Here is a 14,679-nt window from a genome sequence, read left to right on the forward strand (position 1 = left end):
TATTTTAAACATGTGATTTGTTTCTGTATTTATAGCATGTGAACAAATCTATAAATGTGGTGAAGAGAACAAGTTAAGTAGTTTAATGCTTGCCAGAAAGTTATTAAACAGAAAGGTTTAAAACCAACATGTCACAGGACCAAGCGAAGTATTTCCCAAGGTTTTTAAATAATGTGAATAGCTTAAGGAGTCCCTTGTCTTTCTTATTTTAATAAATTATTACAGTCGAGCAGAGTACCAGAGTGGTGGAAGGCTGCTAATGTGGGGCTCATGTTTAACAAAGGAGGCAGCTAATTGGATCGAATTATTGGCCAATTACCTTATCGTTTATTGTAGGAAAATGGTTGTAATCGATCGTCATAAACTAAACAGTTATTCACAATATGCTTTTACTAGGTACCGTTCCTGTTTAAACATATTATTTTCAGGCTTTATCAGTTCATTTCAAAAAGTCAAAATGGAAATATTTGTAACTTTTACAAGTTGACTTTAGTAAAGTTTTTGACACTGACCTCACGTGTGAGAAGCGCCTGGTATTAACTGCAGAAGGGCGTTATCCTAAGTTGGATTTGTTCATGGTTATCTCTATGTAAACAAAGGGTTGGCTTAAATTAAATGAAGTCCGAGTGGAACTTAACCTCAGCTCACACGTCAACCTCAGCTCACACGTCAACCTCAGCACACACGTCAACCTCGGCACACATCAACCTCAACACACATCAACCTCAACACACATCAACCTCAGCACACACATCAACCTCGGCACACATCAACCTCAGCACACATCAACCTCAGCTCACATCCAACACCTGTGCCCCCTCTCCTTTCACCGCACACCCTCACTCCCCTACTCCCTTTCCCCTCACGCGACTCCCTCCCCACCCCCCTCCCCTCGCCCCAACCCTCTCCCTTCCTCCCCTCCCCCCCACCCCCTCCCCCACCTAGCCATCTGCATGGCCAGAACCTCCCTCACGTAGAGCACCATAACTCTACCCGTCTCTTCATGGGGCGTTATCTTGCCCCATTATCCCCCAGGCGATCATGCGGGGGACCCACAGGGAGCTCCCTGCACTCTGTCCGGGCGGATCCTCAGCCCCAGCACGCCCGTCGCCTCTCATTATGCAATCAATATCTCGTAATATTATCACGAATTCGCGAGAAAAAATTGCCAAAAAATGGGATTCTGTGTTAACTGCTGGGTCATGTAGACACCTGCTTGTGAGTGGTGCGGTTGGTGGTGGTGGTGGGGGGGGGGGGTTGGTGGTGGTGTTGGTGGTGGTGGAGGGCTGGTGGTGGTGGTGGGGGGGGGTTGGTGGTGGTGTTGGTGGTGGGGGGTTGGTGGTGGTGGTGGGGGGGTTGGTGGTGGGGGGGTTGGTGGTGGTGTTGGTGGTGGGGGTTGGTGGTGGTGGTGGGGGGGTTGGTGGTGGTGTTGGTGGTGGTGGTGGTGGGGGGTTGGTGGAGGGGGGGGGGTTGTGGTAGTCTCCACCATGATGGTGAGGGCGGTTACGACTTCGGGTTGTGGTGACATTGACATAAATGGTAGTTATAATGTTGATGATGGTGAGAGGTGATGGTGACGTTGGTAGGTATCAGTACTGGTGTGTGACAGTTGTACAAGTGTGACCAAGTTACAGGTGTGTGACAGATGTACAAGTGTGGCCAAGTTACAGATGTGTGACAGCTGAACAAGTGTGGCCAAGCTATAGGTGTGTGGCAGATGTACAAGTGTGGCCAAGTTACAGATGTGTGACAGCTGAACAAGTGTGGCCAAGTTACAGGTGTGACATGTACAAGTGTGGCCAAGTTACAGGTGTGTGACAGATGTACAGGTGTGGCCAAGTTACAGGTGTGTGACAGATGTACAGGTGTGGCCAAGTTACAGGTGTGTGACAGCTATACAAGTGTGGCCTCGTTTTGCCAGTCATGAAGATACGAATCATTAAGCACTTTCAGTACCGATAAAATGTGCTGGAAAGTACAAGTTTGTTCTTTGTCCCGGTAATCCTTCCGGTGTTTGCCCCGGTAATCCTCGTGGTGTTTGTCCCGGTAATCCTCGTGGTGTTTGTCCCGGTAATCCTCTCGGTGTTTGTCCCGGTAATCCTCGCTGTTTGTCCCGGTAATCCTCTCGGTGTTTGTCCCGGTAATCCTCCCGGTGTTTGTCCCGGTAATCCTCGTGGTGTTTGTCCCGGTAATCCTCTCGGTGTTTGTCCCGGTAATCCTCGTGGTGTTTGTCCCGGTAATCCTCTCGGTGTTTGTCCCGGTAATCCTCCCGGTGTTTGTCCCGGTAATCCTCCCGGTGTTTGTCCCGGTAATCCTCGTGGTGTTTGTCCCGGTAATCCTCTCGGTGTTTGTCCCGGTAATCCTCGTGGTGTTTGTCCCGGTAATCCTCTCGGTGTTTGTCCCGGTAATCCTCCCGGTGTTTGTCCCGGTAATCCTCGTGGTGTTTGTCCCGGTAATCCTCCCGGTGTTTGTCCCGGTAATCCTCGTGGTGTTTGTCCCGGTAATCCTCTCGGTGTTTGTCCCGGTAATCCTCGTGGTGTTTGTCCCGGTAATCCTCTCGGTGTTTGTCCCGGTAATCCTCGTGGTGTTTGTCCCGGTAATCCTCTCGGTGTTTGTCCCGGTAATCCTCGTGGTGTTTGTCCCGGTAATCCTCTCGGTGTTTGTCCCGGTAATCCTCCCGGTGTTTGTCCCGGTAATCCTCTCGGTGTTTGTCCCGGTAATCCTCGTGGTGTTTGTCCCGGTAATCCTCTCGGTGTTTGTCCCGGTAATCCTCTCGGTGTTTGTCCCGGTAATCCTCGTGGTGTTTGTCCCGGTAATCCTCGTGGTGTTTGTCCCGGTAATCCTCGTGGTGTTTGTCCCGGTAATCCTCGTGGTGTTTGTCCCGGTAATCCTCTCGGTGTTTGTCCCGGTAATCCTCGTGGTGTTTGTCCCGGTAATCCTCTCGGTGTTTGTCCCGGTAATCCTCTCGGTGTTTGTCCCGGTAATCCTCGTGGTGTTTGTCCCGGTAATCCTCTCGGTGTTTGTCCCGGTAATCCTCGTGGTGTTTGTCCCGGTAATCCTCGTGGTGTTTGTCCCGGTAATCCTCGTGGTGTTTGTCCCGGTAATCCTCGTGGTGTTTGTCCCGGTAATCCTCGTGGTGTTTGTCCCGGTAATCCTCGTGGTGTTTGTCCCGGTAATCCTCGTGGTGTTTGTCCCGGTAATCCTCTCGGTGTTTGTCCCGGTAATCCTCTCGGTGTTTGTCCCGGTAATCCTCGTGGTGTTTGTCCCGGTAATCCTCTCGGTGTTTGTCCCGGTAATCCTCGTGGTGTTTGTCCCGGTAATCCTCCCGGTGTTTGCATACATCAGATAAAACTGTCATGGTGAGGTCGGTTGCCTGAAATGTTCCATCAGATAACATAAATTTTTGTTTTTGCTTTGCCAAGCAGGTGGTTTTGAACGAAAAGTAAAGGCATCAATCCGTTAGCAGCTTAACTTTAGTGTTGGATATATATATATATATATATATATATATATATATATATATATATATATATATATATATATATATATATATATATATATATATATATATGTTTCATTGAATATGACCGCATATTCTGTATTTATTATTTTCTGGTTTAGGGCTTCTATCCCTCTATTTTCTTAGCATCAGGGCTTAATTGAAATAGGAGTTCTCCAAAACTCATTTTCGTACTTTTAAGGTGAAGAAAAGAAGTGATTTACTATAGAGTGTATACTAACACAACACCTATACCCCCTATTAGACTATTTTACAGGAACTTCTTTTCCACAGCTCATAAAACGGAGGAAAGGGTCCTGAAAGATATTGTTAATAGAAACGTTATCCCTACAGACAAAAATCAGAGGATACAACTGACGATTTACTACAAAACCAGAAAAACGGCCAGCCTACTCATGAGAAACTCTCCAGACACAAAACAGAACGCTTTAAAAGAGACTAACGTTGTCTATGCCTTCAAATGCCCACTTGGGGACTGTAAGCTCCAAAAAACCCAGTATATAGGCAAGACAACAACATCTCTTTCTAGGCGTTTAACGATGCATAAGCAACAGGGCTCCATTAAGGAACATATAATCTCTTCCCACAACCAAACCATCGCCAGAGAAATCCTAGTAAACAACACAGAAATCATCGATAGATACAGCGATAGCAGGCGGCTTGACGTTTGCGAGGCACTACACATCAAGAAGTCAACACCAGCAATCAACAGCCAATTATTGCACAACTATATTCTACCCACCTCAAGACTCCGCTCCAATATAGAAGCATCACGAAATATGGACCAATAGGCTTTCTACAAACACTTCTATTCAATACCCATTGTTTGTGTTCTGTCTTGTGTTGATACTTTTAATACCCTATTAATATCCCCTCTTGTTCTGTCTTGTGTTAATGCCACATCACCCCTCCCACCTCACTCAAATGTAGATATAAAATCGGAGATACGTAAGTTCTATTCAGTTGTGTATTTGTGAACTAAAGTCTTTGAAAATGTAATAAGTTTTACGAAACGCGCCCGTGTCGCGTCAGACTAGAAATAAAAATGAATTTTGGAGAATTAATTTTTGATTTACCTCCAACAGTGAAGCGTAATGTACGAAAGATTGAGAAAATTCGTGTTAGAATTATTAATCTTACTTTTTCGGTCATATTTAATAATATATGTCTACAGGAAAGACTGCTACCAAAATATACTAATATATATATATATATATATATATATATATATATATATATATATATATATATATATATATATATATATATATATATATATATATATATATATATATATATATATTTTACAATTTGGTTAATATATAATTTAAAATTGTAATTTTTTGCAAGACGTAAAAATAGTCTCTTTTTTGGGAAAAATGTGTGTGTGTGTTCGTTATATGTTTATGTATACTCAGTTAGCTCCTTAGATCAGAAACATTATACAAACATCTACTTTTAAAACAAATACAAATAGTCATCATACACATGTTAAATACAATATTACATTATACACATAAATATCTACAGGAAAAACAGCGAGTCTTGATAACAAAAGACACTCCTCCACAAGCACCACTAGAATCCTGGACAATATACAACACGCGGCAAGAAAGGCGATATACAAACATAGCATTTAAAGCTCCACGAGACGAGAATACACCCCACACACATGCGCCTTACAACAAAGACTGAGGACTGTGCCGTCCAGACACTGATGGCTCTCTCCCCACCACCTCCTCTGCAAGACCTCAACACATACTTAAGACTTTTAATTAAGTTAATTGTGCTCTGTGGTAAGCTGCTATTTGTCACAGCTTCCGCCTCTACCCTCTCGCCTCTAAAACCCGACCAAACTGCGTCTTGTCTTCGCCACAGTCATAACAACATACTTGGCAAAAGGGACATGGGAGAAGTTTGTCGAGAGCCGACCATCAGGGGCTGGAGGCACGATGCCTTACCCTCGTCCCGCTTACTTTTACGAGCATCGTTGCAGAGGCTTCTTGTGGGATCAGAACCTCTCACGGCGGCTCGGAATCTGCTGCTACCGACTGTCAAGCGTTTATTAGTGCGGCCTCTACGGGATCGAGGGCTGTTAAGGGAATGAACTGAAGTGCATACTGATATACTTGTAGGTTAGTATCCTTGGAGCAGCATTACTAGGCTTGCTGACTATTTCAGACGAGTAAAGATTACATAGTTACCTAGACGGGTGCGTTCAGCATTATAACAACAAACATAATTTAGATATCATGTTACAGTCATATATTTTAATAAAAGATTCAAAACACAAAACACTGCATAACTCCTCCACGCCACCAGTCTTAGGCTTCACATGTGGTCCCTTCCAACTCCCTGGCTGTTGAAACAAAGCCTCTTTTTATCAAGCAGAAGGATCTAATCCATACGAAACATTGATGATAATATATTGTTACTTTACACCAGCTTTCTGTGAAATGAAGCTTCGGAAACTCTTGAGTGAAAAGGTGCACAAAGGTTTAAAAATCTAATATATTCTTAGTAAGACGTATTTTACGTTTTTTAATCGTGTTCCTTATTAATATTTACGTTTTCTTACATACTAAGTTATGTAAAAAAAAAAATATTTTAAATATATTACACGGTGTTTTAGTTTTTAAATTCGAATTAAATTAAATTACATCTTGAGTTGCAAAATTCGCCAAATGCTACAGTCACTTTAGCCTGTTACGTGTTATAGGTTAATTTTCTTCTCTCTCACATTCACTAGGTGAGAATGAGCAACATTTATTTTGAAATTTTCACTCCATTTTTCTTTATATTTAGAGTATTAATAATATTTTATATCAATTATCTTAAAGCGTTAAAAACTGTTGATGTGGAGAATTGGTCACGACATACCTGATTACCATATGTTTCGTCGTAGCGTCGCGGGTCCTCAACTCTGGGTACTTACTCTTCACGTGAAGAATTGTTAATGAGATGTTTATTGGTTCAGTGTTTTCTACAGTCCTTGGCACTTAAGAATATTATATCTTATATTTAAGATGAGAATTACTGGAGTTTATTAACTGTTCAAACAGTCGAATACTAATAGAGGAATAGTTGTCTTGGAAGACTGGGAGTGTTGTTTATTTACAGGTATAAGTATCTCTGGACGGTGGGTATCGTGTTAGATGTTGAAGCCGAGTACAGTCAGTGAAGCACGCTTGCAGTGCCATATTCAAATCAAGAGTTAACCATCTTGGAAGAATTCTTGTCCTCTGATTTGCATAGAGCCTGGGGAGTGCGACCAATCCCCGGCGAGCAGTGAACTCTGGCCCCGCCCACATATTGTGTGACGCATATGCACACCATCATTCAAATTTTTCACCGCCTCCCCTCGTCCGCCTGTCGCTTCCCCTCTCGCCTTTAAACCGGTCGGAACGCCTCAAGGAGCGAGCTAACTGGCTGAGGACAGAAAAGACTCCTCCCATCTCTCCCATCCACAGGAGCTATGCAAATAGCCATGTAAATTTAGTGGAGGAACTGAGTGAAGCCAACTTGTAAACTGATGGTAAAAAACGAGCGAGGAAGGGTGGCTCGCGCGGTGTTGTGAGGCGGAGGAAGATGGGAGGGGAGTGAGGGAAGGGAGAGGGAAGGGAAGGGAAGGGAAGGGATGAGAAACTCAGTCTGAGAGTGACAGAAAAGGAATGGCAGCACAATTGTTAATTTGGACTGTTGGATTTGATCAATTTTATGCATGGTTGACAGATGATTTTCAAGACGCCTCGAAGGACGAATAGTTTTCCTTATATCAGGTGTGAAGGAACTATACTGGCCGGTATTGACGGAGGAGGCGTGGGGGGGGGGGGGGCTGCTCCGGGTGAGAGGCGGGGGTCCACTGTACTGGGGAGTCGGCCCGATGGAATGATTTTTTTAAAGCCGATAGCCAGTTGAGCGCGTGGGCAAGAAAGTCGATCACGGAGTGGTGGGGGGGGGGGAGGGTGGATATTCAAATAAGACGCGCGCCTGTGACGTGGCAGCTTGTGATTGGCTGGCTTGAGGCTGGCCATAAAGGATTCATGAGGCGTTTGCTTCGTATTCCTCGGAGCGCCGCCATCAGCCTCCCCGTCCCCGGATCCTCACACTGACTGTGACTTGGGGTGTAAGGTTAGCTCAAGGTGTAGCTTCGAATGAGTACCGCGTGAGGAAAGTGTTAGAACAAGTGGACGGGAGGCCAGCAGGTTGTTGTGAGCGGAGCGGGCCGCTGGGGAGGCCCACAGGGGGCCCGGCCCTGGCCAGATCAAAGGGTTGAGGAGGGGTCGGGAGCGGCGGCCAGCCACGCGCCACCTAACACGCAAATTGGGCTCGAAGTCTGGCGGCGCTGAAGGGGGGCGTACACCCCCTCTCTCCCTTCTCGTTTTTCACAATATTTCTTCGGTGTGGTGTTGGGCGGCGCAAGTCTCACGACCCCTCCGTTCTACCGTGGCGTGGAGGGTGATGTCCGAGTAGCCATTACAGGATTACCAGAGAACAAGAGACAGGCACATAAAACAACACGGGGCGGAAAATGGCCTCCCCCAAGTTTCAAAAGATTTAGTCTCCCTTTTCTTGCCCAAGTCAGAATTTGTCAGGCAAGGGAGGGAGGAGGAATCGGGTTATATGCAATGAGACCCCAGGACTCTGGCCCGTACATGTAGGACTCGCAAGGACCAGAGTTACTTGTCACGTCACCCACCTCTCTCCCTCACGAAGAAAAGTGGGCAGACATTACAATTTCAAATTTCTGGACTCTTGTTAGAACCGAGGCAAGCTTTTTGAAGATACATTTTCCCTATAAAAGCAGCTTTTCAGACCGGTGCCTCGCTCGCCGAATGCTGGATAACGCGACGCGACGGAATCTCCAAAAATTGTGAGTGAAGTTGTGGACCAGGAGGCGGGAGCGGCGGAGCCGGACATTTTCACAAGGATATTCGCCCCGTGTTCCCGATACCTTGCATCTTTTTGCTCCCTTTTGTGAGCCAGTCATGCAAAAGGAGAATGTGGGTAGCTGACGTGTATTGTTCGCTCCGGCTCTCATGCACGGGCAAGGCTGAGTGAGGGGAAGCGGGTGGGGGAAGGAAAGGGAAGCTGGACAAGTAGCGGAATAGTGAGGGGAGGGGAATATGGGCAAAGGGGTGGAGAGAGAGAGAGGTGGCTGGTGACAGTAAATGTGGAAGAGACTAAGTGAGGAGTACTGGAGGTAGAGGATGAGAGACGAGGTGGAGGAGGAGGAGACGGATATGAAAGGAAGGTGAAGAAGGAAGATTGAAGGAATCGCTATAAAAAAAAAGTGGGAGGTGAAGGAGGACGGTACAATGGACGGAATATCACAAGGATGCTGCAGGAAGCGGAGATGTGAAGGATGGGAGAAAGGTTGAAAGTCACTGAGAAAGAGAAACGTTTAAGATGGGGAACAGGATGGATGAGACGATAGATAATGAATGAAAGAAAAGTTTTAAAACATAAAGCCGGATATGAAGGGGAAATGGCGTTGAAGAACTAAGAGAAGGGATGTTTAAGATATGAAGAAAATTATAACGCGGGAATACGGAAGTATTCTTATTGCAATGGACTGGCAACCGGTTCCCGAGAAGGTGTTAGCACTGAAGCGCGAGTGAGAGGCTTCGGATATAACAAGGTTTAAGGCCTTTCAGCTGCCGGGACCATTAACACCGCAATCTCATTTATAATTCAACACTACACCTATCTCTGAGTGTATACACATTGACGAAGTGTACAACTGCTAGGCATCTTGATGGGTCGAAAAGGGTGAAGAGGCGTGTGACCGCTAGTCTCCAAGATGACCCAAGGTGTCGATATCCTCTCCCCGATGTCGGCGCTCATATAATGAATTTCCCACCAAGTCTTCAGTAACAGGAGAGTGCCCCATCAAGACGAAACACAGCAGCTGAGACTGATATCCTCAGGGGGAGTAATTCTGAGGTTGTCCGCGAGCCTCTGAACACGTCTAGGAATTCTTCTCCAAGGTCCCCTGAAACCTCAGTGCTCAAGATCATCATAAATACAGAGAAGCAGTTAGCTCCTAGAAACGTACAATTTCCGGCGACCTATCATGAAGGTGTGTTGCACGTGAGGAGAAAAGCGATCAAGTGTTCACACAGGAAAAACACATTTTCTGTCATTACAGTTGAGTGTATCAAGTCAACAGCAGCCAAGAGGAATATTGACCAAAGTGATGTCACATCATCACGACTGTAAGTGACCCATGCTGATGATGTTGATGATGTAGTCGTTAATGAGCCATACACTGATGTTATCCATATAGTGACGTGAGCCATACATTGATATTACCCATATAGTGACGTGAGCCATACATTGATATTACCCATATAGTGACGTGAGCCATACATTGATGTTATCCATATAGTGACGTGATCCAAACATTGATGTTATCCATATAGTGAGGTGATTCATACATTGATGTTATCCATATAGTGACGTGAGCCATACATTGATGTTATCCATACAGTGAGCCTAACCTAATCCTTCGTAACCTAATTCTTCGTAACCAATTCTAATCAAACCTTATCTGTCCTAACCTAATCTATCCTAACTCTCACGAAAATAAGAGATATAATGTTGTGTTTTATACATGGTGTGCATAATGTTTGTGACGTCACTGTGAGGTCACAATGTTCATGCTGGCATAGCGTATTGATCCCGATAGCCATTATGGTTAGCAGGGCCTGGTCGAGGACCGGGCCGCGGGGACGTTGAACCCCGAAATCATTGCACGGTAACCCCAAGGTAAGGTAAGCGAGATGCTATAGTTCCTTGTATTCGTCTCGCCAGACCCAGGGATGTACATGTTTCGCCGATGTAGTGCAGGCGCCAACCTTACCTTTCAGGGGTGTGATTCCATCAACAGTTCGATCCAATCCCTTCCAAGCCAAGCATTGGATCTATACTCTGGAATCATTCATACACTTGCACTTTCCTGATTGTCACTGACATTGTCCAACCACTGACATTGTCCAAACACTGACACTGTCCAACCACTGACATTGTCCAAACACTGACACTGTCCAAACACTGACATTGTCCAAACACTGACATTGTCCAAACACTGACATTGTCCAAACACTGACATTGTCCAAACACTGACATTGTCCAAACACTGACATTGTCCAAACACTGACATTGTCCAGGTGCTGAGCCTTCCCCGGGCGGAGGCTTGACGTGGTGCAGACACTAATATGAAGAATATAACTTCCTTCCTTCCAAGATATTGTCCTTTTTTTACGAGGCGGACCTACAGCTTCGATATTGCAATTATGGCGCACATTTTATAAATTCCAACCAATTTACCACAATAATCCAATTTCGGCCAAGGAAACCGAGAAGCTTATACTTTCAGACCAATTTTATTTTGACGTGGAAGCGCCATCGGTGTCTCGTCTCACCTTTATAGGATCGCAATCCCGAACCGATTATGAGCGTTGGGCATAAAAGACGAGTGGGATTCTATTCAATATTTGTGGTGGACATTGGATCGTAAACGCCAAAGATCCGCAGAAAATGGATCCAATATCTCTTCAGCAGGTGGGGAGGGAGTTGGGGTGGGGGGGGGGGGAGGGAGGGGGATGGGGAAGGGAAGGGGTTGAGTGTGTGTTATGTGTGAGGGAGTGAGGGGGGGGGAGGACAATGCCAAACAAGACGGTAAGGAAGGAGAGAGTGAATCGTTATGTAGAAAATATATCATTTTCTTGTGTAAAAACTGTTTTTTAATCCTGACTTTTGGTCCCCAAAATACTTTGGTTGAATTGCAAATGACATGTATAAGAAGATTCCGTTTTCTTTGGAGCCGGGGCGGTGGTGGCGGGTCAGGGGACCGTCCACAGTTTTTTGTTATTTTTTTAATTCTAATTTTAAAACCTACGTAACTTTAGCCTAACCTAATAATCCAATCGAGAACTGAATAATCCAATCCAATCAGCGGCCCGAGATTTGCCCGCTATACACACAAATCCTTATGACATGATTCCGTATATTTACAAATGAGTGAATGAATGTATTGTTATACCAGCACACAAGATACCTAGCACGCAGGTTCGAATCCCCAACAATGCTTCTACGGATATATATTATATATATATCGAGTATATTTATATATCACGTATTTTAAATACAAATTACTAGAAAATATTGGCAAGTTGATTAATTAACTTGCTCAACATTAATAAACTAATTGTCAGTTTAGTTGCAAAATAAAATAAAAACTGCCACGTTCAGCAACTTCATTAACTCTTTTTTTTTCCACTGACTTTGTCTAAAAAAAAAAATAATTACATAAGAAGCCAGAATGCAAGAATGTAAAAGTCGTGTTTTTCCTGGTGTTTCTTCTCATTCACTTCCGTGTTTTAGTCTTTTCAGAAATGTTATTATTTTGTCCAGAGTCCTCCGGCGTCTCGTCTCCCTTTCTTATGGAAATTCGAACCGCTTTCCTCAGCCTCAGAGCTTCGTAAGTGCCTTCTTTTTTCCTCAGTTTTTATGGGGACGAATTTACATATTTATTACTTTGTGAGTTAAGATGTTTGTTTATTGTCTGGCTCTGGTGCAGTGTTACCAGAGACTTGTGTGACTTTTGAAGCACAAAGCCATAGCTGCTGTTAAAGGCAATGTCACTCTGAACGAATTATGTAATATCGAGCTTGTTCAGTAGTTAGGGCACTGTCAGGTTTTGTATTGTTCCCAGCTAAACTGCAGGACACGAAAAAAGGACAATGCTATTAAAATATTTTATGTCTCCTGGCTGCGTTATTGCCCAAAGAATGCAAAATACCGCTGGCAAAGTGGTCTAGCACTGGTCACAATATTGATCTTGACTGCAGACGACGAGTCACAATAACGTGGCTGAAGAAATGATGATCAAACCACACATCAGAAGATGAATAAACGACGACGTTTCGGTCCGTCCAGGACCATTATCAAGTCGTGTTACGACTCGATAATCAAATTACGATTATCAAATTACGACTTGATAATGGTCCACGACGGACCGAAACGTGGTCGTTTCTCCATCTTTTGATGTGTGGTTTGGTCGTCATTGGTTTTGGTTACAAAGAGGCAGAGAGAACACCTGAGGGAGAGCGACAGGGAAGTATACCTAAGGGAGAGTGTGGATAACCAGAAATAGTGCTGGAGGTAAAGTGAGAAAAAAGAGAGTTCAAATGGTCAGATAAATTACCGAGAGAAAAAGTGGAAAGGTTTTCAACGCTTCAGAACGAGAAGCAAAATAAAAAAACGCGAGAAAGATAAGACAGAAACACAAATAGAAAGCGGTATTCTGGTGCTAGACGAATTAGGACTGAAGGGGGAACTGTAAAGTTTCTCTAATCTCATTGTTTCTGAAGCACCTTTAGCGAAGGTCCTTTACAGAAAACGGGAGAGTGTGGCGGAAGCGGGCCTCAAACATTCTGGCGTCAAACTGGTGCATTCTTTAACAGACAGTTTTATATCAATAAACCAATAGAAGACAGAAATAAAGGAGGTAATCATATAAAAAAGTAGGATGACTTATGTATGCTGGGAAAATGTAGAATTACAGTGAAAGTATACGGGACAGAAATTATGCAAATGTAAAGCAAGGAATTTGTAGACAAAGACAAATCAAAAGAAAGTAACACCAACAATAACACACATAACATTACTCATTGCTTATAACAAAGTTCTCATTACATATGTCATTGTGCTGTAATGTACTGTGAACAAACCATCATAAAGTTTGATGGTTTGAGAGTCACAAACTAAACAAACCGAGTCTCTAACAATATGGCAGAAGTCATCTACTCTTTTACCTACCTGTGTAAAAGTAACGAAAAATATAAGTGGAAGTTTAAGGTCGAACTTCAGTAGAGGTGAAGGTCCTGGAGGTTGCAGTCCCGACATCGTGGGATGGTGGGAGGCCGCATGTTATAGTCCCCCCTCGCGGTGATGTGTTATTGACACTAACATCATGCGGTAAATATTCATTTATACGTAAAGTATTGCTCCGTATGCGCTATTTATATACTTGTGTGTGCATATATATTGTGTCATATAATGTTTACGAGTGTTAAAATCTGCCTCCCAGTGTTTATAACTAACTTACTGTCATTGTATATAAACTAACGTATCTGTAAACTTCATTTGGAAACAAATTTGAAATATAGCTGTTATTATTATTTATTATTAGTATTATTATTCACTCATCATTATATACGTTATATTACACACTTCATATTACAATCTTCACATTAACACATCACATAATTCATGCATAATGACGCTTCTCACTTCACCCTCAGGTAGTCTACACAGCCCCACAGCCTAGCACCAGAGGCTAGTGTAAATAACATTATCAGCTCGTGCGAAATTGGTAAGCATATGAACAGCAATTAGAAACCTGTCGAGGGGAAACTAAGAGAGCTTTGTACACTTTTGTAAGGTCCATTCGGAAGTAAAGAAACATAAAACCAACTTTTAAAAGTTTAGATTGATGCAACGAGGCTCGTACCATCCAGGATTACATGGATTAAACTGTGGTGAAATGTTAAGAGAGCTGAGTTGAGCCACACTTGGAAACAGACGGAATCGAGGAGACATGATAACGATATATATATAATATTTTCAGGGGTCTCGTTAAATAAATACTCGTTGATAAAAAGAACGCTCAAAATTTATTTGTGTGATATGTTTTAAAATGCTTATTTAAAATATCATTAAAAGAAAATGACAAAAGGCTTATTATTTATGTTTTAATCACAGGCAAATAAGTGGCGCTCGCGTGCGCACGCACACACACACACACACACACACACACACACACACACACACACACACACACACACACACACACACACACACACACACACACACACACACAGGAGCCTGGTGGATAGCGCGCAGGACTCGTAATTTTGTGGCGCGGGTTCGATTCTAGCACCAGGCAGAAACAAATGGGCAAAGTTTCTTTCACCCTGAATGCCCCTATTACCTAGCAGTAAATAGGTACGTTGGAGTTAGTCAGCTGTCACGGGCTGCTTCCTGGTGTGTGTTCTAGTGTGTGCGTGTGTGTGGTGTGGAAAAAAAAGTAGTTAGTAAACAGTTGATTGACAGTTGAGAGGCGGGCCGAAAGAGCAAAGCTCAACCCCCGC

The 14,679-nt window shown here is 43.8% G+C and overlaps 1 protein-coding gene across 1 annotated transcript; it reads right to left on the reverse strand.

Annotated features, from left to right (window-relative positions):
- Positions 1-1,939: 1,939 nt before the first annotated feature.
- Positions 1,940-13,432, reverse strand: LOC138367930 (RNA-binding protein 12B-like). Its single transcript, XM_069330210.1, has 2 exons — positions 13,346-13,432; positions 1,940-3,373 (listed from the first exon to the last, which is right to left on the reverse strand). Exons 1-2 carry the CDS (start codon positions 13,430-13,432, stop codon positions 1,940-1,942), a joined length of 1,521 nt encoding a protein of 506 aa, XP_069186311.1.
- Positions 13,433-14,679: the final 1,247 nt, after the last annotated feature.

Source organism: Procambarus clarkii, chromosome 24 (genome assembly GCF_040958095.1).
Source record: "Procambarus clarkii isolate CNS0578487 chromosome 24, FALCON_Pclarkii_2.0, whole genome shotgun sequence".
Lineage (NCBI taxonomy): Eukaryota > Metazoa > Arthropoda > Malacostraca > Decapoda > Cambaridae > Procambarus > Procambarus clarkii.